At 38.5% G+C, this 25,181-nt stretch overlaps 3 protein-coding genes across 14 annotated transcripts; 2 read left to right on the top strand and 1 right to left on the bottom strand.

The window, feature by feature from the left end:
- The first annotated feature begins 351 nt into the window (after positions 1–351).
- Positions 352–2,117, top strand: LOC103476134 (acyl-CoA-binding protein-like). Its single transcript, XM_008428265.3, has 4 exons — positions 352–504; positions 662–779; positions 1,785–1,847; positions 1,997–2,117. The coding sequence occupies exons 1-4, from the start codon at positions 499–501 to the stop codon at positions 2,068–2,070; spliced, it is 261 nt and encodes an 86-aa protein (XP_008426487.1). The 5' UTR covers positions 352–498; the 3' UTR covers positions 2,071–2,117.
- Positions 1,844–8,067, bottom strand: sctr (secretin receptor). Of its 4 annotated transcripts, none has more exons than XR_014091471.1 (13): positions 7,910–8,067; positions 7,738–7,837; positions 7,295–7,411; positions 6,778–6,884; positions 6,376–6,485; positions 6,085–6,217; positions 5,842–5,995; positions 5,674–5,734; positions 5,514–5,583; positions 4,679–4,770; positions 4,014–4,482; positions 3,726–3,923; positions 1,844–3,631 (listed from the first exon to the last, which is right to left on the bottom strand). XR_014091471.1 is itself a non-coding variant. In XM_008428278.3 (13 exons), the coding sequence occupies exons 1-13, from the start codon at positions 7,979–7,981 to the stop codon at positions 3,738–3,740; spliced, it is 1,383 nt and encodes a 460-aa protein (XP_008426500.1). In that variant the 5' UTR covers positions 7,982–8,067; the 3' UTR covers positions 1,844–3,737. The 4 variants fall into 4 exon arrangements, 2 of the variants coding, with proteins under 2 accessions (XP_008426500.1, XP_017159255.1); XR_014091472.1 differs by having other exon boundaries at positions 4,014–4,398; XM_008428278.3 differs by having other exon boundaries at positions 1,844–3,923; positions 4,014–4,055; positions 4,344–4,482.
- A 272-nt stretch (positions 8,068–8,339) lies between these two features.
- Positions 8,340–25,051, top strand: cfap221 (cilia and flagella associated protein 221). 9 transcript variants are annotated; one of them, XM_081616980.1, is made up of 26 exons: positions 8,340–8,468; positions 8,632–8,656; positions 9,266–9,463; positions 9,544–9,644; positions 9,742–9,828; positions 9,912–10,007; positions 10,082–10,182; positions 10,306–10,409; positions 12,007–12,166; positions 13,712–13,823; positions 13,926–14,016; positions 14,186–14,297; positions 14,475–14,562; positions 15,930–16,019; positions 16,531–16,626; positions 17,170–17,257; positions 17,339–17,421; positions 17,691–17,771; positions 18,869–18,997; positions 19,063–19,182; positions 19,270–19,355; positions 19,437–19,509; positions 19,704–19,768; positions 23,260–23,355; positions 23,453–23,566; positions 24,164–25,051. In XM_081616980.1, the coding sequence occupies exons 3-26, from the start codon at positions 9,337–9,339 to the stop codon at positions 24,252–24,254; spliced, it is 2,391 nt and encodes a 796-aa protein (XP_081473106.1). In that variant the 5' UTR covers positions 8,340–8,468; positions 8,632–8,656; positions 9,266–9,336; the 3' UTR covers positions 24,255–25,051. The 9 variants fall into 9 exon arrangements, with proteins under 9 accessions (XP_081473106.1, XP_081473109.1, XP_008426468.2 ...); XM_081616983.1 differs by having other exon boundaries at positions 8,604–8,656; positions 9,289–9,463; XM_008428246.3 differs by having other exon boundaries at positions 8,604–8,656.
- The last annotated feature ends 130 nt before the right edge of the window (positions 25,052–25,181 follow it).

The following is a 25,181-nucleotide window of genomic DNA, read 5'->3' as shown; positions in this document are numbered from 1 at the left end:
AGTAATGTGTTTTCTATGCTTGTGCTCAATATGAACGTAGATAAGGGATTTCCAGCAGGCATTAAAATAATGTAACAACCTTTAAACTGAGCTAAGAGGGCAAATATATCCAGAAATTACTTTATTAGGCGCTATATATCCAGATGCTGCCATCTTGTGGCAGTTTTCTGAACTGCACCGTAAATGTCACTAATTGCTTTATTTTCGGACCAATCCGACCCCCCACACCCCCACCCACACACACACAAAACAAAGCAACAAAAAAAAACAAAACTTGTGAAATGGTAATAAATAAGCTTAAAGTTTGATTATTTCTGTTATGCTGATTGGGGATCAATAGGGTGTAAAATACAGCTTACCTGGCGCTGTCACCCAGGAAATCCCTCCCCTCGTTCCCAGCTTATTTCCCGCGTGACGTGCCTGCAGGACGAGTTGAGCAAGACTTGCAGTCGGAAGTTTCAGGAGCAGCAGCAAAGCCTTACCTTACACCCTGTCGCCATGTCTGTAAGTGCATTTTGTTTTAAACTACCACTTTTATTTCCTACCATGTAACCAAACCGATCTACTTCGCGTGAGCTGACTTTTCTCCAATCTCTGAGTTTGTTCGCTTCCAGTCTCCCGTCTATCGGGTTTAATGCTCCGTTTCCTTCCTCTCTTCCAGGAAGCATTTGAGAAAGCAGCAGAGGAGGTGAAGGTCTTGAGACAAACACCAGATCCGGGAGAAATGAGTGCAATTTATGGTTTGTATAAACAAGTCACTGCTGGAGATGTGAACACCGGTGAGTGTGTGTAGTGGGGATGTTTTGTATCCCTTGTTTGGACAAGGTGGGGTTGAAATTATAATTTTTTTTAAAACAGGTTCAACAAGTGAGATTTCAGATTATGAACAATGAGTATGTAGTTTAAACGAAGCATCTCATTTATCAGACTTTATTGAACATAACGTCTTCATATGAACCTTTATATATAATGTCAGCAATCCAGCATTTTCAAAGCTTATTTGCAGAAACTTTTACATGTTCTGTTTCTTTTTAAACGGTTAATATTGGATCCTACACCTCAGATTACATCAGATTCATTATAACCTTTTAAAACGTCCATAAAACAGTCTTCTAACTCAGATTTAGCTGAACAGGTCCAGTGCAGCGAAGGTTTTAGTTACAATCGACACAAAGCAGCTCATTTTGCAATGTTAGGGAAATTATAGTTTTCTTATTTTCTTATTTTATTTTCAAAACTTCACTGTCAATCATTAGATTAAAACTTAATATTGGCATTATAAGTAAAGATTAGTTAAACCACACTCGGCAAACTATAATTTGAAAAATTATGCATGACTGACAAAAATATTTAAAAAATGTATGTTGACCCAAACCTCACCTCGCCACAACCCAAAGTACCCAGCAGGGGGCAACAAATTCCCAAAAAAGCCCTGCAGATTGTCTCAACCATGTAGAATAAAATTCAAGAACATTCAGCATTTATCTCCAGTCAAAGTTACAAAAGCATGTACTTTTGTAACTTTTAAAAAATATTTATGGAGTCTTATATTTTGTTTTATTTCAGATAACATAAATTCAAGGCCTGTGTTTGAGTGGCACATTGGTTAAAAAAAGTTGAGATGAGGATCCTTTTTGAAATAACATTTGATAAGCCTGATATACACAGTGAAGGTTTAAGGTTCAGTTATCTCACATTAGTGGGTCTATTAAATTAAATTGTACTGACTTTAATTATGTTTTGAAGTTGCTTGAGGCTAAACGCAAGACTCTTTATTTCCCCAGAACGACCAGGGATATTCGATTTTACAGGAAAAGCAAAATGGGATGCATGGAACGCAAAGAAAGGTTGGATTCATCAAACTTTATTACAAATACCTCAACACAATAAATCAATGTAGGGTTGAACAAAATGTAGATTTAAATCTTTGAAAGAGTCTTAAAACTAAATCAAACCGTCAAGAATTATGTGCTTTTTCTGTTTCCCAAACCAACAGGTTTATCCAAAGAAGAAGCAATGGCGGCTTATGTGGAGTTGGTGGAAAAGCTAAAAGAGAAATATGGAATATAGAGTCTTTAAGAAACACGACAATAAAGAAATGCATAAGAAAAACTGAATGTCTGATTTTTGTTTTTGAAATAAAATATCAGAACAAAAGACCATTTTAGTTTTCTCATTAAAACATTTTTTTCTCAGTTTCGTAGCTTTATAGTCTTTTACCTCAACTGTCGAGTAAAACATGAATTTCCCAGTGTACCAGTGCCAAACTTTTTTTCTTCCACACAATTTTCCACTTATATACTTAGTACAGCACTCTGAACAGCCAACTTCATGAACAAGGAAACTTGATAGCATTCTATAAGGAATCTATAAAATATACAAACTATCACCCAAATATTTGATTATATTCTAATTTACTGAGATGTACCTGTATGCAGTATTTTGCTTAATATCTACTTCAATCCTGTTATGTTTTCAAGTAAAAGTCTCAAATATTTTTTTTCTTAGGTCACTTAAGTGAGTTATGTCGGCATATAAAAAGCAATGTTGTGCAGAAAGACTGAAATGTTTTGGATCTTTAATATGTTTTTCTTTACAAGCAGTCAATGATAATGATGTAATATATTCCTCTTTAAGTGGTGCTTAAAATGCATTATTTTCCAGATGGTACAATGTGTCAGGTTTTGTGATGTGGACTCTGTTAAAAAAAAAAAAAAAGACAGAAAACTGCTCATGTTTTTTTTTTTATTGTGAAAATTACTATAATGTTTATGGGAACTTTTTATTATACGATCTAGGACTAAAATAAGAGTAAAAGCTGAACTGTTCTATTTCACATTGTTTACAGATTATTTAAAACATGATTCAGGATTTAAATCATCTTTTTAAATGTGAAACGCATACATTTTTTTATACTTGTTTGGCATAAAGGTATGGGTTCCAAATTGTCACGTTTAAGGATTTAAAATTCATTAACTCTTTTCTTATGAAACCCCTGAAAATATGGTTTAATTTCATTCAGGGCAGGCAGCCTTTGATGGGGTCCTGATGGAAAACTGCAGTGCTCAGACGTCATATCCTATCTCTTCTCTGTCATAAACTGAATGTACTGTTTACTGTACACACACCTGCAATTTGGCCATTAACCTCAAGGGCTTTTTTTTCCAGGTTTAAGTCTCTGCCAGATTTTGGTCTCATCCAAACAAACCATCCTTTCAACTGTTTATTAGATGTTTTAATTAAAACAGAGTGTGTTCACAAAATGTTCTGTCTGCTGTTGCCCTTTTTGTTTATATGTAAGCTACCAACAAATGCAAAGGTTAAACTATTGTAGCCTAATATCGCTACAGCTGTTCCACCACCAGTTTGTTTTTTGTGTGCATGAATGATCTTCTGGCTCTGAAATGATCTGAAATGTCATTATATAAATAATACCAAGCTAAAATGGAAAAGGTTAGCTACAAACTATGGATATTCTTTAAATAAAAAGTCAAAACATTACAATTTAAACAAGTCGTGCTTTCTCATCACAATGAGAGCATTCGCTGTATAGAACACCTTTTATTCTTCTGAAAATGTTTGCAATGTAGATTGAATATGTTTTTGGGACTTTCCCTGGTCTGGTCAAGCCCTAACAAAGCAAACAAATTTTCATTTTTAATCAAATTTGTCCTGTAGGCGAATAGCTCTCAACTGTTCTTTGGGATTACAAGAAAAGTTCTTACACAGAGTTATGTTCACATCTCCAGAGTGTCTGCAGGGAATCCAGTGTTCGTAAGACTGACAGGAGAAGAGGGCAGCAGGGAGACCTGCGTGTGAGGCGATCCGATCTGGCTGATGGAGCCGTGATGCTGTCGACTCCGACTGGGCAGGTGCCGGGTGAGCTTCCATCTTTTCCACCGCCTCTTAAACTCCTGCTGCACCTGAAACATACAAGACCAACAACAACAGTGCTGCCCGGTTGGGTCCATGCCTCACAAGGTTCGCATTGTGGCTGACGGTTCAGATTTTACCTCTCCATTCATGAAGCAGTAGAGAACAGCGACCACAAAACCCTGGGAGATGCAAGACCAGAAGGATTACACATTGAGATTATGGGATTTAACAGCATTGTGAAAAAATACTTACCCAAATAGATTTGTTTTGTTTGTTTTAAATGCAGTGGACATACACTGTTCAGGCCCAGTATGAAATGTCACGCCCAACCCGTGGCCGCAACATTGTGTGCTGCTTTTTAAAATAATTTAGCTCACTTCATGTTAACATTAAGGTTCTGTTTGAGTCATTTCTTTATTCTTTAGGGGTGGTATAAATGGGACCTGAATGATGTGAGCAAAACGTACCTGTATGGATGACAGCGCCAGCTCTGCCGACGTCCAGATCTTAAATACAGAGATGCTGACGTTGACGGGTAAGAAAACAAACAGAATGCAGTTGAGTCCAAACAGAGCAACCAGGAAAAATGTGGACTTAATCAGCTTCCTGTTAAAGAAAAAAAAAACAACAGTTTCTTCAGTAAAAAAAATAATTTCTGGCTTAAGTTGTCAGGAAGTCTTTCTGACTTTTTACAACCAGCCATGTTGTATTGTAAAATTTGTACTTCCAAACATAAATAAGCAGCGCTCCCGACTCACCAGAACAAAAATAGGTTGAACATAATATAGTGAAAAAGACTCACATATACTGACTGAATTCGCTCCGGTGTGCGTCTGACATTCTGAGTTTGCTGATCAGTATCCTCAAAATACCCAAGAAGAAGATGAGATTCACCTAAAATACGTAGAAGAAAAAATATATATTTGAAAAATTCTGATTTAGCATCTGATTGGTTTGACATCTACCTGTCTTTTAGAGTAGCTGAGAAGAGTCAAACAACTTCAGTGCTTGTTAGCTAAAGACATATTTGCAGTAGCTAGATTTACATTAGCATTAATAGCAGCAGCGTCTTAGCTCATCTACTTGAAAAGGCTACAAAGCCGCATTTATTTGTTCAATACTAAATCTTCAGACATAACCAAGCCAACAGCTTCATTAGAGCGTTTCCTTTAAATAAATTAAGCTAAGCTAACACGTTATTGGTGGTAGCTTATTACCTAGATGCAGAAATAAGCTAAGGTAAGCTAACAAATTTTAATAAGCGATGCCATCCAATAGTATTGAGCCATTTTATTTCTCAAGATATGAAAACGTGAACTCCATTTAGAAATACCCAGATAAATGTTACCAATTGCACCACTGTATAGCCTACAATAATATTTTTTCCCTTCACAATATGAAAAATGTATTTTAAATAGTTTGGTTTGTACTTCAGAGGCTAGATTTAGCTGCATGTTTAGTCATTGAACATGACTAGGCCAAGAACTGCTTTGGTTCCTAAGCTAAGCTAGCTAGCCATTGATTTAATTAGCACTGTCAATTAGCACTGCGATATTAGCACTGCGATATAGCTACATGTACTTAAAAATGACAAATTTTATTTCCAGAAGTTTGTTCTAAAACAACAAATATTTTACACATATGGAGAGAAGAACTGGCACACGGAGTATCCACCAAATCCATTCATGTTTTCTTCTTTCCCAACATCTGTACCCGAGAAATAAGAAATAATTATAATTTCTGACATTTAGAAATCTAAAATTAAGTAGATGGTTGATGAATATTTTAGTTTCTTACCCTTCATCTTCAAAAAAATACTTAGCACATCCCCAGCAGACAATAATAATAAATGGTACGCCTGTAAGACATTTAGGAATGCAGTATTTCAGAGACATCGTTGAGCTTTAAGCATGTGTTTACAGGTAAAACAAAGACAAAACTGTGGGACGTATCATATTGCAGTACCCCAGCTCAGGAGGATGGACCAGGCGAGGTGTTTCTTCAACGAGAAGAAGGATCGGCTCACCAGCGTGAACAGAAAGTGACCCTCCACCAGCAGCCAGCTGTAGTTGGCAAGGATGAAGTAGTTGCAGAACATCAACACAATCTTACAAGCTACCTGCAAAAAATTGTCAGGAGAGACCGTCTCATTTCAGTGGCAAGAAACTCTTTCTTCTCTTATTTAAAATGATTGCCTGTCATCCTTACAGTGGAGCTGTCGCAGTCGTAGAGCTCTGAATCTGTAAAAAGGAGACCGTCCCTGATAAAGATGAAGATGGCTCTCAGGATGAAGGAGACAAACAGCTGGATGTGGATGTAGTTCCTGGTACAGTGCAGCTTCCTGCAGAATATATCAACTCTGCTTTAGAGGCGGGCTCGGCTGCGCTTCACCCGATGACGATAAACAGGCCAAAGGTGACGCATTGCAGGGTTTTACAGAGCGGTCTGTGGTTGATGGAAGGACAACAGGGGAAAAAAAAGAAAATAAATATTTCTCACCTAAAGAAGCAGAAGATGGTGATAGCGATGGTAAGAGTGATAAGGGAGAGTGTGTATCCGATGGTGTACATGGTCTTCACATAGGAGAAAAACCAATGGGAAGCTGAGTCCTGAGGAAGAGAAATTAGTTTTAAACACTTATAACATCTTCCTAGAAATATATATAAAAATTCTTCTGAATATCTCAAGCATACAACAAAGTTTCTTAACAAGTTCATTATAGTATTGATTTTTATTATTTCATTACTTTCTGTTCCCTGTTGTTATGGGAGATGTGTGTTGATGTTTATAAGTCGGAAAACAGGAGGACGTTGAGCAGGAAAATAAGGAAAGTTTTGAGGGGCAGTGTATGAAATAATGTCTTTTTCTTTTTTTTTTTTTACAAAATTGAAAACTACTTACATGTTCTAGATATTTAAGTGAGTCATTGAAAGCGTAGCTACATGCATCCTCATGTAGGGAGAGAAGATCCGTCCATCCATTGCTGGTGCAGTTGCGGTGCACTTCACCTGCAAAATACCAATAAAATCACTCCCTCCTGCCTTCTTTTGACTGTAGCCTTGCAGAAGTACCTGCATGCAAGGAATGACTGACAAAAGGTAAATGGTGTTTATAGTGTCTTTATTCAGAATATTGAGCCTAGGTGATAAATTAAAAGCGACAAGGATATTAATGTATCACTTTCGTGTGCTGTTTAGATAATTTATTATCCCTTTAGCACGCAGCACTCTAACATGTTACCCAGTCTTTTGTGTACACAAGCTTCACATAGCTGTTTGGATAGAGACGGTAAGAGGAAGAAGAAACTCTGTCCCATCCGAAGTCAAATTAGTCTTCTATGGAAATAATTAACCAGTGGGATGAGGTGCAGGTAATGACTTACAGTTTCTGAATGTGCGTCATCGTCCTTGCATCTCACCTTTTGAAACACGCCCAAAGATATCCAGGCATGGCAGCGAGACTGTTTCCCCCAGAGAGGCGGGTGGCCAGCAGTGCATGTCTTCCCACATTCCCTTACAATACACACTGCTGTTTACTACACACATAAAACAAGAACGACAGGTTTCATGTTTACTTGCAGCGGTAAAGCAGCTAAGAAAAATTGATAGATGCAAAAAAAAAAAAAAGTTAATGGTCTAAATTAAGATTAAAGTTGCCCCTAAAATCATATTTTAATGCATGTTGTTATATGACCACTAGCTGTCACTAAAACATAACGTGAAATTTCTGTAAAGGCCCAAATTATGAACCATTTGACTCATTTTAGTGTAAAATGATAATTTGAAAAGGACGTCGTTTTTTGTCAAAAAAACGTACACGTGAAAAAAAGAGAAAAATAAAAAAAAAAATCTATTGATTTACCTTTGGCTTTTTGTTCCCTGACCAATATGAGACTTTTCATGCACTTTTCTTCCTCTTTCATAGGATCGACATGGGGAGTGCAACCTGGTGACGATCTAGCCTGTAAAATACAATTCTATTGGATTTTTTTTATTCTCAGGCTTTGCAATAAAGCAGGTGTCCTTCTCTTTACCTGGTGTAAAAGCAGCAGCCCGATCAGTCCAACTTTCTTCATCATGTTTCTTTTTCCCGCGAGGATGCCCATCTACGTCCAAGCTCCAAGCTGCATAGCTGATCTGAACAAAAAGCAACATCCCTGCTGTTATGCAGCTGATATATGAGACTTTTAAATCTAACATAATAGTGTTCTGGGTAGGACAAATTGAGGAGCGCTGACATTACAGTAGCTCCATTAAATTTCAAAATAAAATTATGAGGTTGTTGCATGGATAAATGTGCGGCATTGTCTGTGTTTTTACTGGATGGAAATATTCTGATATACGTTTTAGTTTATTAAGTTTTTTAAATTAAGTTAATAAAAAAACCGAAAAAAACGCGTGCGTGTATGTTTTGACTCTTATTTTGAAACCCAAAGACGTATTTCCGGTCTGAGTTTTGTGAGTTGACGGAATTTAACGGAACGCACTCGCCCCTGTCCTCGCCCCTTGCCCGTCACCATGGTAACACAGGCGTCTGTTGCGTTCTGTTTCATAAACAGCGAGAGATAAATATGTTTAGACGTCTCTTCTCTGGTAGGACAATTCATAAAATATGGCAAAGTTTAATAGTGTCGTTAAACTTCGTGTCATTAAACGTATCGTGCTCGAAATGACTTTTGTTTACGTTAACGCGAATTTAAGTAAGCTAATGATCTAAATTTGTTGCAGCGTGATTTTTTTTTTACTTTGCCACCAGACGCAGTCAGAAAGTTTGAATCCAGGTCTGAATAAGTATAGAACATTTTCTCCAATTTGTTTTCTAAGTTGCTTCAGTTTATTAATTTTTTCATTCACCAATCTGTCCCTCATTCCTCTTTTCCTCCTTGCTTTCTTTATTTCTCCTGTTTTTGTTGTTTGTTTCGTGTTTCCTATCTTCATTCCTTCTATTTTTCTTTCATTTTGTTCCTTCTAGTTTTCCTTTCTACTCTTTTTATGTCCCTCATTTTCTCCACTTAACATCTTTCCTCTTTTCCACTTCCTTTTTTGTTTTCTTTCTTACCCGTTTGTTCATCCATTCCTCCTTCCATTCTTTCTACCTCGTTTCCTTTCTCCTTCCTTTATTTCTTCAACCCACTTAGTCTTCCTCCCATCTTTTCTCCCTTCCAACCTCTCACCATTCCATCCTTTTTTCCTTCCTTCCTATCAGTGGATTTTGACATCTGCAGAAATAAGTCTGAAACTTCTTTCCTGAAACATAGAAAACATGCAACAACAGAAATAATAGTAATACTAATAAATTTGATCCTATGTGAATAAATACTGCCTTGTCCTGTCTTCCATCTCATCGCTTATTTCTAGGTTTACCAGTATTATTATTTCTCAACACACAGCAGTCTCCTTGACTCCCCTCCAGCCTTCTGCCATCCCTCTCATGAGGAGCCAGAGCTGACCTTTCTCCAGGATGGAGGTGGCCCCGCCTGTCCCGCAGACGCAATCGGAGACCCACAGGAAAGGGAGGTCTCTGCCCCTGAGCCAGCTGGTGGAGGAGACCAGGAGCAAAGTCCTCCCAAATCATCTGCTGGATTCAAGTATGTGCATCAACCTTGTCCCTCTGATGCGCTGCTTTAATTATTTGATTTTCTCAACATGTCTTCATGTTCTCTTTAAGAAATCTACGCCAGACTGAAAATTAACAGTCACATTGAAGCAGAGCCCCCTGAGCTTCACTTTAGCGGCTTTGAGCTTGGGAAGAGTTACACCAAGACCGTGGTGAGGATAACCCTGGTCCAGACAAAAACACTGATTTGTGAGTTGGTGAAGCTCAAACAGACCTCAGGACTTGATGAAAGCTCTTTTTCTCCATCAGAATCTAATCAACATTTCAAATGCACCGGTGAATATTCACATAATTCCTACCCTAACAAAGCACTTCCAGACGACTTACACCAAAAAGGTATCGCTTGACCTGAATCTACCCTGAATCACTTGTTTTTGAGTCCAGTCAGTGTTGACGCTCACCTCCTTGTGTGTGCTAAGGATCGGCTCATCCCCGGCCTCGCCTACACTGTGAACGTTGCCTTCTGCCCAGATGATTGGTGTTACTTCAGCGACTGCATCCGTGTTCACTGCAAGGTTAGCGTCTCGTTAAGGTCACCCTTCGTCACACTTCTTTCACCTCAACGTTTTCTAACTCCTCTCCTTTTAAGGATGAAGAGAACCTGTTAATTCCAGTCCATGCTTACCCTGTCATCAATGACCTGCACATCCCCACTCACATCAACCTCTCCGCCATACCGCTCGGACAAAGGTGTGTGTGGAGCGTTTTTTTTTTTTACCTTCCATCTGCCCAGACACCTACCTGTCGCTTTGTATTCTTCAATGCAGCCAACCTTGGTTTTAAAATCTTCTCTTTCTTCTTCCCTGTCTCCAGTGTTTATCATGTAATTCCCCTGAGATGCAGCTGTCCAGTTGACTTTGAGTTTCAGGTGTACATTATTCAGCCACATGATGCCTACTCCATCTACCCCGTCGCAGGTAAAGATGTGTAAAATTGTTTAATTTCATCTCAAAGACGATCAAAAGGAAAGAATGAAACATACAAACACCACACTTTTAATTATCTGTGGAAGAAAACTATCACTCTTCTTATCTTATGCTGATCTGTCAAAAAAAAAAAACAAAAAAAAAAACTAACAAAACACATTGGAGTTTGTGGCTATAGTAATGAAAGTTTATTTTTAACTTTAACTTACTTTTAGCCCTCCAGACTTAGAATCCAGCCACTAGACGAAGCAAGTGCTTTCATTGCTTTCCCCAATCTTCAGAGCCATGTGTTGTGTATTATATAAGCCTGTGCAGGACTTGAAGGGTCCCTCCAGTTTCCACACGCTGCCACACAGCAGCAATCGCTTGTCTGCAAAGCATCACAACAGATGGCGGAAAAAGCACTTGGGATCCGGATTACAGCTGGCTTAACTGTTGGAACGAGAAGAAGAAAGATACAAATGAGTTTCTGGTTGTTTTTTTTTTCTTTTTTTGGACGTGCCTTTATGGGCTCCCTCTTTTCTCCTTATACAAATAACAGCACCGCATAAAAACACACAATAGTGGCAGGTTGACATTATGGTTCAGTTTTCACCATCTCCTTCTATTCCCTAAATAGATGGAAGACAGGAAGGTAGCATGATAAAAATTGACTTTAAAGCAAGAATCTCTCTTTATCATCTTCTAAATCCACTTATGCATTGCAGGTACACCCTGGACATGTTGCCAGGTCAATACAGAGCAAAACAGAAACAAACAGGACACATGCATCAACACAAACTGACTAAAGGAAAGTTAAGAGTCGCTGATTAAACTAACAAATATGTAAAACACGTTACAATTTTATCCAAGTCTATATCCGTTTTATTTCCATGATTATAACTATATTTAATCAATTTATTTCCCTTTTAAATTCAGTATTTTTGATGAATTATGGAGTGAAAAATTAATAAACATTCTCAAATCTCACAAAAAGATTTGATATTACTCCCTATTTGCATTAATTGTAGTTCCAATCCGTGTTGGTGCCAGCTCATTTTAATTGATCAAACCAAAATATGAGTTTTCTCCAGCTGGTAGATTTTATTTAACTGAGTCAAATAACCACATTATTAAATAATATGAAGATATTACAGAAAATATCTTGAAATTATTGGCTTTCACATTGGGTACAAAAAGCCTTGAAGGCTGGCGCTAGACAATGCACAGCGAATACAAAAATCCTGTTTATATCTGAAAAAGACCAAAAGTATAGAGTGGTGAATGTATTTGATGCATACTTTATATAATAAAGACATAACCTTTTTCTCTTTCTCTTTGGCATTGAACCAGTTTAAGTAATAAAAAGAGAAAGAATAAGAGAGAATGTTTGAGATTTTTCAGACTCCAATGTCTGTGAACAAATCTCTAGTTTGTAAAAGTGAATTGTATGAATATATATTTATGTTTAGCACGAAACAACCTTCAAATAAATTTGTTTTACTTTGACCAGAAATGCTAGCACATAGCATGTAGCTAAAACAAACAGTTAGTATCTTCATAAAGTCAGTGATGTTAGCCTCAGATCACGTGCAAACCCTATTTGCAGGTGTGATACCAGCCAATGGGGAAGTCCTGCTGACCGTGACGTTCTGTCCTCTCCAGTATGAGACGTCTCAGTTCACCTTCCAGCTGGTCATCTCACAGTTCAAGACCAAGCCCTACTTGTGCACCATCACTGGGTTCTCCAGGCCCAATTTACCACTCAGGTAAAGCAACCAAAAAAACGATGCATACATACAGCGCCCCATACCAAAAGCTTAGTTAAGAATCTCAAACTTCTCAACAAAGTATTGGTATGTAAACACTGAAAAATAAGGAGGTTGAACTTTTAGTTTATGTCTTTCTACTCTGTGTGTGTGTGTGTTTGTGTAAACTCGTGGACATGAGTATTTAATGTCCCACATAAATAGTTACAATGATTTCTTTCTTTTCTGTTGCTCTTATGAAACAATAAAAACGTTCCGAGGTTTTCCGAGAGCAAACTGCCAATAAGACAAGTCTGAGGCGAAAACACGGATTCTCCGCAAATGGCTTTGTGTGCCTGATTAGAGCATCCCATTTATTTCTCCAGCTAGCATAAAAAACCTAATGTTTAATTCTGCTCCCATGAGAATGATGGTGCCATCCATCACGCAGCAGTAGCTTCTTCCACCTCACTGTCTGCTGTTATCTCCCCCAAAAGTTAATAATTCATTGGGAGAAAAAAAAAGCGTGCTAGCTGCTGCAGTGATATCAGAATAGATAATACTTCTTAATGGATGTTTAGCATATAAAACACTCTTTCCCTCTCTCTCTCTCTCTCTCTGTCTGTGTTTGTTGTTTCCCACAGTGGAACCAAATGTTAGATAAGATATGTGCATGTGAAATACCCCCAAAAAATAAATATCTAGACCTCGAGACTGAATCAATGTTTGATTCTGCTTGTTTGGTTTCTCCCCAGAATGACTTATCTGACATGGATAAAGATGTTTTTACAACAAACTACAGATTATCCAGTCATATTTTAATCACCGTGATTCAGTTCTGCATTTTTGCATTAATGTAATCAGGCTCGTACGACACTCTGCTGACACTTTGTAATAAATCTGCGATCAATTTTTCAAGGAGGCTATTGGATTATAATACTTTATCAGAAGTTGTTTCATAAAGGAAAATGGAGAATAAGCCAGAAAGAGGTGAATTAATCATAATCAGTATCGTCATTGCAATATTTAGAGAGAATAAATCATCCAATGTTCTTCTGATGTGATGCAGCTCCATGTTTAATGATTTATCTGAATATTTTGTCACTCTGGACTGATTATGCAACTCATATTGAATTGAATTTATTGATTTTTTTTCCAACTCAGTTTGTCAAAATAGTCGACAGCTCCTAAAATTCATACATTCAGTTTGTAATATTTGTGTAATTTGAGATTTTCTGTTCTGCTTGCAACTTGTTTGACTTGTTTGAACAGCTGGCAGTAATAATTCTAATAACTTATAAAAGTAAAAATATCATCTGTAAATTTAAAGTGAGTGTTGGTATTTATGCAATAAAAATGGATTGAAAAGTCAATAAAAATGCAAAATACATGTAAGTTGGAAAGATCAATGAACACAGATTCTCTAACAAGACACTGCAGCTTTTGCCAACCATGTTTGTCTCTTAAATCCAATAAAATTGCTTATTCTGCAGCCTTACTCATTTTTATTATTCAAACCTTTCAACTCCAGATTAGTTTTTTTGTTTTTATGTATATTTTTGCTAGAAAACCACATGTCAGATTTGAAGCCCCCGTAGAAGACGGAGGTCATTCTTCCCCACCATCTTCTGGACGTAAAAGCAAGCAGACCTCAGACAAGGAGGATGACAAATTAAAGGTGCCTATTTAGTACATTTTTCTCTTTTTTTTATTATTTAATTTTTTGATCTACACATTTCTTTGTCTTGAAAAGATTTGTTGTGCTATTTCTTTTCTCTAGGCAGTAAAAGATGAGGCGGCTGTTCCCCAACCATCTCCTATGGATGTCTGTAGCCCTGGAGGGGTGACGAAAATTCTCATCAAAGACACGAGTAAACCCGATTCAAAAGACCTAAACTGCAACCCCAATGATTTTACTCCTAAACCTGACATGGCTGTGGCCCTTTAATCAATTGTTCTGTCTCTTATAATTCAATTTGCTTCCATTAAACTGTAACCGATGTCTCTTGCTTTATGTCCTCGGCGCCCACGCTACTTCAGCCTTTTCCTGCGGCAGTACGAAAGGAAATCTAAACAGTCAGGTGAAAGAGGTTGTCTTCATGAAAAAGGTTCAGCAGGTTACTGAGGAGGAGCAATACAACTATATCAAATGGTAGGTAAAACTCAAAAATTGGATTTCATCTTAAATGCTCAGTGTCGATTTGCTGGGTTGGCGAAGTCTTTCTTAATAAACCTCAACAGAACTAAGAAAAGGGTTTCAGAAAATCTCTACATTTGCACATTTCTCCACACTGTACATGTGGCCATTTCTTCTGTGTGTTGCACTCAGCCAAGTTCATCTAGGTGTGGAGCCGGTGTCGAATAAAAGGCATAAGCGGATACTGGAGGAGAGAGAGACGGCTCTGCAGGAATACATGGTGAGTTTCAGCAGTAAACGGTGTGTGAGAAAGTACACTAATTATTTATAGCATTGAACTTTTCTTACATTTCGTCATGTCATTTCTTCAAATTTTTAATTATTTAAATGGATTTTATGTGAGAGACCTGTGTGTCATTGTAGAAGAAGAGGGAAGTAAAATGATATGTAGATTTGAAAATATTCTGGAAACAACAACTCTCAAGTCTGAGTTTTAATTAAAGTAGGTCTGAACTGAATGTGTAGTCACAGCAATTCTTTTGGTTTAATTTCACATTGTTTTGCTCGTAACTCAGAATTTTCAATATTTTTACCAAAAAACAAAAACATCTGAAAAGTGTGGCATGCATTTGTTTTCTGCTGCTTCCCTGTATGATCACATTTTCTGCAATCAAATCAGTTGGGCATAGTTAGTGGCATCAAATAACACCATAAATTTTGATATATGAATGATCTTTAATTAAAATTTCAAAAATAATATTTTAAATCCACCATTTTGTTTCAATTATGTGTAAATTACTATTTTTCAGATTTGTTGACATGTAATCATTTCTCCAAGACTCCCATTAAAAGTCCATTTAATCTTTATGGTTTGAATGTTTTTCTCTGTTGAATAAGCTCTTTATCATCGCAAAAAAAGCTTCTGCTTTTAAGTGATTGATTTTATTTAGTAACCACAGAAACAAGGCAAGGTCGGCCAAAGCCAGTTCAGTTTTGAAATACGAGTTTGTGTACGGCTGAAGCTTAACAGCCCTTCCTTTCTCATCTCGTCGCTGATGCTGTAATCCACACACACACACGCACGCACGCACACACACACACACACGCACAGGGAGTGTTGTTTGTTTTACAGCCTCATATCACAGCACGTTACTTCTATATTTTATGGGAACTCTTATTTTTATGGGAGGAATGAAATGCTGATTAAAGGCCGGAACACAAACATTTATGCAGACGTACAGTTTTGTAATCTTCCAGGGAAGAGTTTTACCACCTGGGAATATTAAATCACTAAATTAGACTGCCTTATTTCCTGTGACAAGGAGAACATTTCCTCCTCAGCCAAAAGATTTTAGGCTTGATGTAGCAGAGAAACATGTTGAAATCCTTTCTTTTAAGTGTTTTTGCAATAACCAAATGCTGAAATGTTGTGTAACCCCCCTGCCCCCCAGAAACATCTGCTTTATTTGCTATATGCTAAAACTCACTTTTTATTTAAACAATTCTTACACTTTTCTTTCAAATCAGACATAATCAAGTGATGCGTGTGGAAAAGAGAGTTATTTGTAGTCTAAACAGTTTCTTACATTTTAATTGTAGCTTTATAGAAGGAATGCTAATAGTAATCATGTCCTGATTGTGTTAAAGGTCAAAAAAAGAGACGAGAGGCAAGATGAAGACTTCGCTCCCAAGCAGACCCAACTTTCGTCGAAACGAATGCTTCGAGATAACGAATGGGTCATCCTTTAGCTTCTCCTTGTTTGTTATGTTAAAATGAAAAATTTTAAAGTGAAACATTAAAACAACTGAAAACAAGCAAATCTGTTGGTGGGGGAGTAACCTGGTTGTTTATAAGGATGCACCAATCCACTTTTTTCACTACCGATACCGATACAGATATCTGAAGCTTCGTATCGGCCAATTCCGATTCGATGCAGAAAACATCACTGAATTGATTTAAAACATTTCTTTTTTTAAACACACATATAAATGTTCTGAATTACACATTTATTTGATAACTCTGCACCAGCACAGCACACTTAAATACACCAAAAACTTCACAAAGTTGCTCAAACATGTAAAAAATAAACAAGATTTTTTTTCGACATCAGTACCAATATAGATATTGATATCTGATCGGTGTGTCTCTATTTGTCCATTCCATATGTTCATACTTTTTCCACTGTGACCAATCAGATCTGAGTCCTTTAGCTGTTCTTCTAGTAAAGTTTTCCCCAATCCCTTCCAGAATCAAGACGAAGCACCGGTCTTCCAGTCGTACACCAGCATTTACTGGGACCTGAAACAGAGAATCCTCACACTTTTCCAGCAGGCAGCTCGGAAGGTACACGTGCAAAAAATACGGAGTGGACTGCGTGGTATTGTTAGTGGATAATATCTCTCTGTAAATTTTTATGTCAGGACAAAGAAAAAAAAATAAGTCGGTTTAAGTGAATGAAGGCGGACGTAATTTTCTCTGTGTGCCTCATTAGAGGGTTATCCCCCCTGCAGCCCTGTCACTTTCAGCTCAGTCAGGTGGAAATTTCTAATTGGCTTTAGGTTCAGTCAGGATCTATTAGTGTTCTTATTTATATTAATTACTCTGGCATATAAGCAGACCTCTTTATGTGGCGTCTTCAATATAAGATAAGTGAAGGGAAACTCGATGAAACTAAGATGATTCATTGCTGTAGGCGAGCCACTTTTTTAATTTCACAAAGGTTTCAGTTTGCAGAATGAAACAGATCCGAGTCCGTCGGACCTCATTAAGAGCTCGTTATGGAGAAAGGAAGGAAGCTAAAAGTCTTGAATGTCAGAAAATAATTAAGAGTCAGCATGAAGTTTGAAGTTGTGGCGAATCGGTCACGGGCTCGCATCTGCCTTCCAGGTGGTGATCCGATGCCGCATGCAGCGCAGACTGACCTCTTTAAAGAAACTGGTGGACAGTATAAAGGAGGCTTCGTCAAAGGGGAATGGTTTGAATCATCTGTACTATTCAGGAAAAAAAATCCTCAGGATGACATGCTGCATCTACAGCTAATCTTTTTGTTTTTTAGCTAAGGACAGAGCAAGTGTTATATCTCCAGATGATGCGTTGCCGTCATCTTTCCCAAATTCCCCCCATGAGGACAATTCCACGGTGAGAATGCCTTTAAACTCTGCATAATGTAACACGCTTTTCTTTCTTTTTTTCCAGTACATTTTCAATTAAACAGTTTGACATGAAGAAATGAGGCAATTTTCATCCATTACTTCCTGTGGGACACGTAATTGATCCAACAATGGAATCAGCGAGGAAGCTTGGTTGCTGGTGCTTTGATTAAATCTTTGATTCAGACGCCCTGCAGAGTTCTGGACCTCAGAGTTGAGTTGAATATAAATGTCCATTTGTCTTCTTGATATTTCAAGGCTCTCAGGAATTTTGTGGCTCTGCCTGTGGATCCCATCGACGTGACCGTGACAGCACACATTCCTTTCTTCAACCTCCAGGTCAGCACCTATTAAAGCACCTGGCGCTCATATATCACCGGATATGTAACCAGCAGCGTGTTGGATTCTAATTCAATAGTAAGATGATAGAAAGGGTCTGGAACTGATTCCTGGTCTAGATAAGGAAGAAATGTAAGTGAAGGAAAAATATTATAATTCCAAAATGTGTTCCTTTTTCCATATTTTTATAAATCCATTCATCCAAATTTAAAGCCTGACCAGAGTAGAAATATTGGTTAATATTTTCGTTGGTTATAGAAAACAACAGAAATTTGAAGTATGTGAAGATACCCTGTCTGTATTCATTTTTTATAGCAGCATTATATCGCCGCCCTTTTTTTCCAGCTGACATTTGCCAAAAGGCAATGAACACACCGGTCAGGTTGTGAGTTCTTTACTAAGACAGACAGCCATATGCTCCCACACTCACATTATCTCAGCATCAGCGGCTAGCTTAACATTCATGCCTGTAGACAGGAGCACTGAGAAGGAAACCCAGCGGAGAGCATGTCCGCACCGTCTCCAGGTGGCCTTTACCAGCTATTCACCTTTTCATCCCTCACAAAGATAATTTTTCTTCCCACGTTAGTATTTAATGACCCATTAACAATGTCTGGTACGCTAGGGAATATTTTACATACAACCTTTCTGCTTAGATTTGAAAACAGAAGAAGACTATAAAACAGAGAAAATCCAACCACTCCATTTGTACGTTCAGTCCATTCATATGGACTGAACGTACAAAGTGGCTGCTTTATTTTACACGCAGGAAAAGCAGCATAAAGAGCCATGTAGAAGTTGATTGTTTCTGCAGGTGTGGATAATACGAGGAAGTGATGTGATGTGTTGAAGGACTCTGCATCTAGGAAGTGACATTAAAGAAAGCGGAGTTCGTGTGGAGCATTTGAAATAACTGATGGCAGGAGGCTCTGAAAGCAACATGCAGCCAGAATGATTTACTGTGCTTCTAATCTACAAAATGATTGTCTTTGAGTAAATATAAGGTTGTTTTTTTTGAGACAATGTAAAGGTAAAAATGCATTGACTTTTTTCTAAGATTCAGGTAATCTAACCATGCTAACGTTGATGCTGTCCAGGTTCCCCAGCACTACAAGCTGATGTGTTACCGACCCGCTTCTGCCTGGGAAGCGTTTAGCTCCTATTGTCCCACTACGCTGGCCAGACCTCTTCGTGCTGCAGCGCCGGCAACTACGACGCAGCGTAATGTAAGAAAGATGTATGTCAGACTCAATGTACAGCAGTATGTCTGTCATATTAATCTCCCTTTTAGGAAGTGCAGGGTCCAATTGAAGAGGGAGACAGAATGATGGACATTGAGACTGCTGGACTCACCTTCACGCCTCCTGAAACTCTCATCAGGCCTTTCAATGCAAACCCTCTCAGAATCTTTGTACGGATGGGATTTGTTGTGACTTCACATCCATTCGTACAGGAAGCACAACCGGCTGATTATTTATTTGCTGACATTTTGTTTTAGAACCCGACCCCGGGCCTTCAGACCTTTAAACTGCAGCCCAAGTACCTGGAGAGCGACATGGAGGTTCACCTCTGTGCTCTGCCCAAGTAAACACAGCCTCGCAAACTTGCACTGTCATTTTCATTTTTCTTAAAGCTTCTTACATTCGATCGTTACTGTTTGTGTAGGTTTGCACTCTGTGAGAGCAACCAATCTGGCTCAATGCCACTAACTTCACAGACACACATTCTTCATTACAAGGTAATTTTCTTTCTTTTTTCTCAGATTACAACAATACAATACATTTTATTGGAATTTAATGTGACAGAAGAACACGAATTAGCAATTATGTTTCTTCTAATCTCCATTTTCAACTCATGAACTGGGGAAAAAAAAAGCTTATTTTTTTCTGAAATTATTCAGTTTCATCTTTTTTTTTTCTTTCCTAACAACAGGAAGCAACCGGCATGAACATAAAACAGATCTCCATCCCAGTCACCAATATGAGCTCTCCTTGTAGGTAGGTGCCGAATTCTGTCATTTTAACCAGAAGGCTTTAAATGGTTAGTTATGGTATAGCCTTTTTACCTAAAGAATGCTGGGTAATCTCAACATCAATTTATTCTGCTTCTGCCTCGTCCTCCGGTTTGAAAACAAGGACCAAAAACAAAAGTCAGCCGTAACAAAAAGTAAACAAATATTGCATATTTCTCACGCGAAAAACCAAGGCTCCACTTGAAGTCCTACATTTTTTGTTTATCCAATACAAGCTTCCTGCTTTTAGAGAAATTTCATCTGTTTACACGAGCATAATTAGAGATATTTTCATAGCTAAAAGCATCTTAACAATTGTTGAAGTGGGATGTCTAACACGTCATGTTTCAGACATGTTTTAACGCTCATGTTTATGCCGCTGGAGAGGCTGTAACCCTCTACATCCTTCGTCGTAGTCCCAGCTTCGGTGTTCTTTCCATCATCTGGCAAACTGCATTATAGACAACACGGCTCATCACGGTGTCCCGTATTAATATATAATGGAGGAGTCCAACATATTCCACCTCCTGCCAGGTCGCTGAATGTCAGATTGTCTGCTAGTAATATATCCACCATTACTCATAACACATTCATAGAGTCAGAGAGAGAATGCTAGGACAGCCTCATACACTATAAGTTGAATCTCAACTTTCAGACATGTTATTTAAAGTCTATAAATGATAATCTCGATGGAAGGAGAGATTAAATCATTCCTCTTTTTGTAGTGTTGTTGTTCATCTTAAGCTCAAGTGTCTCTATTAAAGAATCTGGGTCAGTCTGTATGGAGGCTAACATGGAGAAATAATGATTTATTCAGTTTTCAGCCTATAAAGACGGAAAGGAAGTGATATTTGATGTAGCGTGTTAGCAAACATGGCTCTGGTTTGTCCTGTTCTCCTTTTGCATGCTATTCTGTGCAAACACTTTCTTCATCTGACCGTTCTCCAGATAGCAACAGCGTATGATTTACACTTCATCCAGCATGATGGAGGTTCTTGCTTTAGGTACCAAACTGAACAGTTCAATGCTGATTTGGAAGAAATGAGGCTACAGGATGTTTTTAACTCGCCTTTTTCAGAGTGCACATGCATCCTTGAAAAGTCTTAAATCCATGTCACTGAAATTAGTGACAAAAAATGTAATTTGGCCTTGAATATGTTACTTGTAGATCTTAGATGTTGTGGTAAAACAATTTAATTTCACGACTTTTCTGTTTGGAAAAAAATTCAGTTGCATGCCGACATCTGTTTTGTGTTCTGATTTGAGATGGTTGAAAATATTGCTAACAAGGTGGATACACTTGCTAGCAAGCTGCAAAGCTAGCTCAGATTCATCTAGCTCAGTGTTTCTCAACCTTTTTTGGGCCAGCGCCCCCCTAGCCCTTATCCAGGTCCCTCACCGCCCCCCACCAAAGAATTTGCAGGCTACTTTGCACTGACTATTATTATATCATTAATATTACTTTCACTATTGTAGATGTTTTGATTTTTATACTTGTTTCTGTATTTATCATCAAAAATTATTTCCCAGAGAACAAAAAAGTCATGGGAATAGAAATTATTTTCACAGGCGTCTACGAAAAATGCTATAAACATTCAAGTTAAAATCGGTATGTCTAACAGCAGCCAATCAGAGTGGATAAAATATTCTTATTTTGTGCCATTTTCTAGTTGTTAAATATTCCACAAAATGACCAGATAAAAGATGTACAACATGCATGTTTAAACTTTGAACTATTTGCAAAATGACTGAGCTCTGCAACATTAAAACATGGACAGAACTGTAACTACATTAATCATAGCTCTTCTTCTCTTCAGTGTTTGTCAGTTTCTGGTGGTGCAACTCTGTGCTGCCTTCAGGAGAATGGGACATCAGAGTATCATCCATAAAACTTCACCCACATGGCATTTATTGTGCAAACCAGAGCTTTCAGTGGAAAAACAAAAGTTCCAGGTCATTTTAATGCCATATAAATATGAGACAGAAACATGGATTATATCTTTATATAGATCTGTCTACTGACTTATAGATTAATAGTTTTACTGGACAGAAATTACAAAGAACAAATCTGGTTCTTAATCAAATCCTAATGAGTCAAATTGAAAGAGTCATGGAGTCATCAGCCTCATTACATTAACACTGACATGAAAAATAATATTGAAGAAATAAATATATCAAATCTAATTAAAAACATAAATAAGTGATCAGTTCTTTACTGTTATGGTCTGTAAGATATATTTATTCTCAGTACTAGATATGATCTCAACAAACCCATGGCACTTCAACAATATTGTTTTACCTTTTATCTGGAAATAGTGTCTGTTTATTCTTGCCATACAGTCCTCTGTATTAATTATTGCTCTAAAGGTCTTGCCATACCAGTTTATTCCTCTGCATTTACTTCAGTCTCTTAGTTTTTTATTTTGTTCTTCATTATTTCCATTTAGTTTTATTTGACTAGTTTTATCCTCTCTTGGTTTATTGCTATGTTCACTTTAGTTTTTTTTTCCTGTTGCTACATTTATTTTATCGTTTATTGACGGTCATCATCAGAAATCTCATCACCTGCTGCGCCGCCTAATCGTCATGTGTTTCACATCATGTGTTGATTTTTCACTGTTCAGCGTCGGATTCTTTGTTTTTATGCCATAATTCACATCTAGTTCGTCGCTCCGTTTTATGTCTCGCTTCTCCTGTTTCAGAGTTTTGCGCAATGTGCGCGTCTTTTTTTTAACCCCCTAAGGTGCAGGGCGGTCGGGAAACGTATCGATGGGGAAAAGCCAGACCGACATAAACCTTTTAAAACAACGGAAACAATTTCTGCATACTAATTATTGAAATTTAAAAGTGTTGTGGTACCGTTGTTCTATCACCCCGTTTCATACTGGACCACTTACAGCACCGGTGTTAACGCTATAAAATGAACGCTCTCTATCGTGGTGTCACCATGAAGGGATTTCTTTATTTAAATGGGTTCATTTTTCAGAGGGATACACAGTGCCCTCACTGTTTTTAGCTACCAGTAGCAGGAGAACAGAGCTGCGCCAAGAAGCTAACAGAAGCTAACAGAAGCTAACAAACACTGAATAGAAGAAGAAGAAGAAGAAGAAGAAGAGCTGCCATCGATACAGTTGCAGCCAAGCATGATTTAATGTTACACAATACAGTTTTACCAAGTTGCTCAAAGTCTAAACTGGTATTGTTGTGCATTTAAGGTGTAAAGTTTACCTTCGACCAAACGCCCCCCAAAGGCATCCCAGCGCCCCCCTTTTGTAAAAATGTCCGCCAGCGCCCCCTGCCGTCCTCTGAACGCCCCCTGGGGGGCGGGTACCACCAGGGGGCGGTTCTCAACGTGGGCGGTACGCCCACGTTGAGAACCGCTAATCTAGCTCATTGTTGCTAGCCTGCTTTGTAGAGTCTTTATTCATCATGGTCATTTTCACAGGATTATTTTATATTTGCATGTTTCTCCTGCAGGTTCGTCGACTACAACACAGACATCCTTCCTCTCTCTGCCCCTCCTCTTCTCCCTGGCCTCCCCAAGGATTATCATTTGCAGCTAACAGAGACCTCGTAAGCCCCTCACATCGCTGTTTACACACCACACCACCTCCAGGTAATCCCCCCACCCCTCCACCTATGATGTCATTTATGTAAAACTGTGTTGCAGGTGTGAAGGTCCGGCAATCCAGCTGACGCCAGAGATGATCTTAGCCGAGTTCCAGTTGAGGAAAGCTCAAACCCCCGTCTCCAGTAGCAGCCTGAACATAGGGATAACACCCAGGTCAGTTCAAAGTCAGATTCGGTCCAGCAGAGTCGACAAACTCACATTAAGAAGGAAACACTTTTTCCAAGGCGATAAATACAGATGGGCCCACATAAAAAAAAAAAAAAAAACACGTTTGGTTTTAGGAGGGGAAGCATTCTGCATAAACAAAGCATAAAGTTAACAAATGAGCACATCGTGTAGCTGGAGTTCCTTTCGACAAGAGCTTCCTGGCAGCTGCATCTCACTGGATGATATGCAGAGGTCTTTAACTGCTGTCTAAACAGTGAGGCAGACCTTTTCTTCGTGTCTCATCCTGCGGGTAATCCGCTCCGCCTCTGTCTTCCTCTTACATCTTGTTCATAGGTTGATGTTGTAAAATGTCCATCTCAATCTTATCAAATAGGAAACACAACCTTTTATTCATCTTTGGAACTTCTGAGATTGAAATGATAGCAGACTTTGTGATAAAACTTTTTTTTTTTTTTCAATTTGAAATTGCAGTTGAGGAAAAAAAGGTCCGCTTTGTAGAAACACCGGATGTTTACGGTTTTGAAGTGTTTTGAGCTACCTCTTCTCCTCCCCTAATATTGACGTAAAGCTGCTCCGTTACAGGCCTGAGGTGATCTACACGTCTGACATCAACCAGATGCAAACAAGACTGATGGCCAGGCTGGAGGAGTTTGAAGAAGAGGAACTTGAATAGGCAAAAAAAGGCGCTGCACACACGCACACAAACACCCCTAAACACACGCACACACACCCCCACACACACACACACACAGACACATCATCTTCAGGAATAAACACTACTGCTTTCCTCCGGAGGCACATTATTCAGCAGCCATCCTACTCAGCCTCGTGCAAGACTCTCCTTTGTCTGTTTTTGCCACTTCTGTAAAATGAAACCCAGTCACTTTGGCGCCCACCTGTAAGGCTTCTTCCTGCCCACTCAGAGTTGCCTATAAGCCTCCCTTCTGAGCTCTCAGAAAGGCTGGAAGTGTGTTATCCCTCCACCTACTTGATCCTGCAAAGGCACAGCCGCAGAACCTTCCAACATCAGCTCTTACCAGCTTCGCTTTGACCGGACTATACAAACTGAATTTTTCCAAAATTTTACAATTTCTTTAGGTCTGACAGTGAGTAGCAATTGAGATTTTTATTTTTGAGAAAATTCAGCTTTTAATTTGCCCTAAAACCCTGCTGATTCTCAGCCATCCAGGGACCGGGTGTTATTCCAGCGTTAATTAGAGACATCAGATCTACATTCACACTTACACGACTGTAAGGGGGAAAAAAAGGAAACAGCTGAGGTCAGGATTTAATTATCAAAAGAGCTGACAAGCTGTGAAGTCACTGGGATGCAGTCCAGCAGGGCACACGTGTCACCTGTCGCCCATAGAGGGAGCTCCAGCTCTACGACTCCTACTTAGCTGCTTGTGTTTGCCTATCAGTGAATGTGTGTGCACTCACTGTAAAGAAATAAAGTAACACTGAATTGCCTGTTTGTTCTCCCTCGTAGAGAAGCACACAAAGCCATAAAAAAGGTCACATTATTTAGACATGAGGTTGGATCCAAACAGAAATGCAGAATCATGCAGCTGTGGGGTTATTCTTTCACTTTACATAGAGA

Source organism: Poecilia reticulata, chromosome 2, assembly GCF_904066995.2.
Source record: "Poecilia reticulata chromosome 2, P_reticulata-male-v2, whole genome shotgun sequence".
Lineage (NCBI taxonomy): Eukaryota > Metazoa > Chordata > Actinopteri > Cyprinodontiformes > Poeciliidae > Poecilia > Poecilia reticulata.
The sequence above is the reverse complement of the archived record's forward strand: the minus strand, read 5'-3'. Positions and strand labels throughout refer to the sequence as shown.

Coding starts and splice junctions, on each gene's coding strand:
- cfap221 (XM_017303765.2), top strand. CDS start 9,337: ATGGAGGTGGCCCCGCCTGTCCCGCAGACGCAATCGGAGACCCACAGG. Junction 17,772..18,868: donor TTCCTTTCTTCAACCTCCAG/GTCAGCACCTAT, acceptor GATGCTGTCCAG/GTTCCCCAGCACTACAAGCT. Junction 19,183..19,269: donor CAAACCCTCTCAGAATCTTT/GTACGGATGGGA, acceptor ATTTTGTTTTAG/AACCCGACCCCGGGCCTTCA.
- sctr (XM_008428278.3), bottom strand. CDS start 7,981: ATGGGCATCCTCGCGGGAAAAAGAAACATGATGAAGAAAGTTGGACTG. Junction 5,584..5,673: donor TATTTTTTTGAAGATGAAGG/GTAAGAAACTAA, acceptor TCTCGGGTACAG/ATGTTGGGAAAGAAGAAAAC. Junction 4,056..4,343: donor TGGCGCTGTCATCCATACAG/GTACGTTTTGCT, acceptor TGCATCTCCCAG/GGTTTTGTGGTCGCTGTTCT.
- LOC103476134 (XM_008428265.3), top strand. Junction 780..1,784: donor TGCTGGAGATGTGAACACCG/GTGAGTGTGTGT, acceptor TTATTTCCCCAG/AACGACCAGGGATATTCGAT. Junction 1,848..1,996: donor TGCATGGAACGCAAAGAAAG/GTTGGATTCATC, acceptor CCAAACCAACAG/GTTTATCCAAAGAAGAAGCA.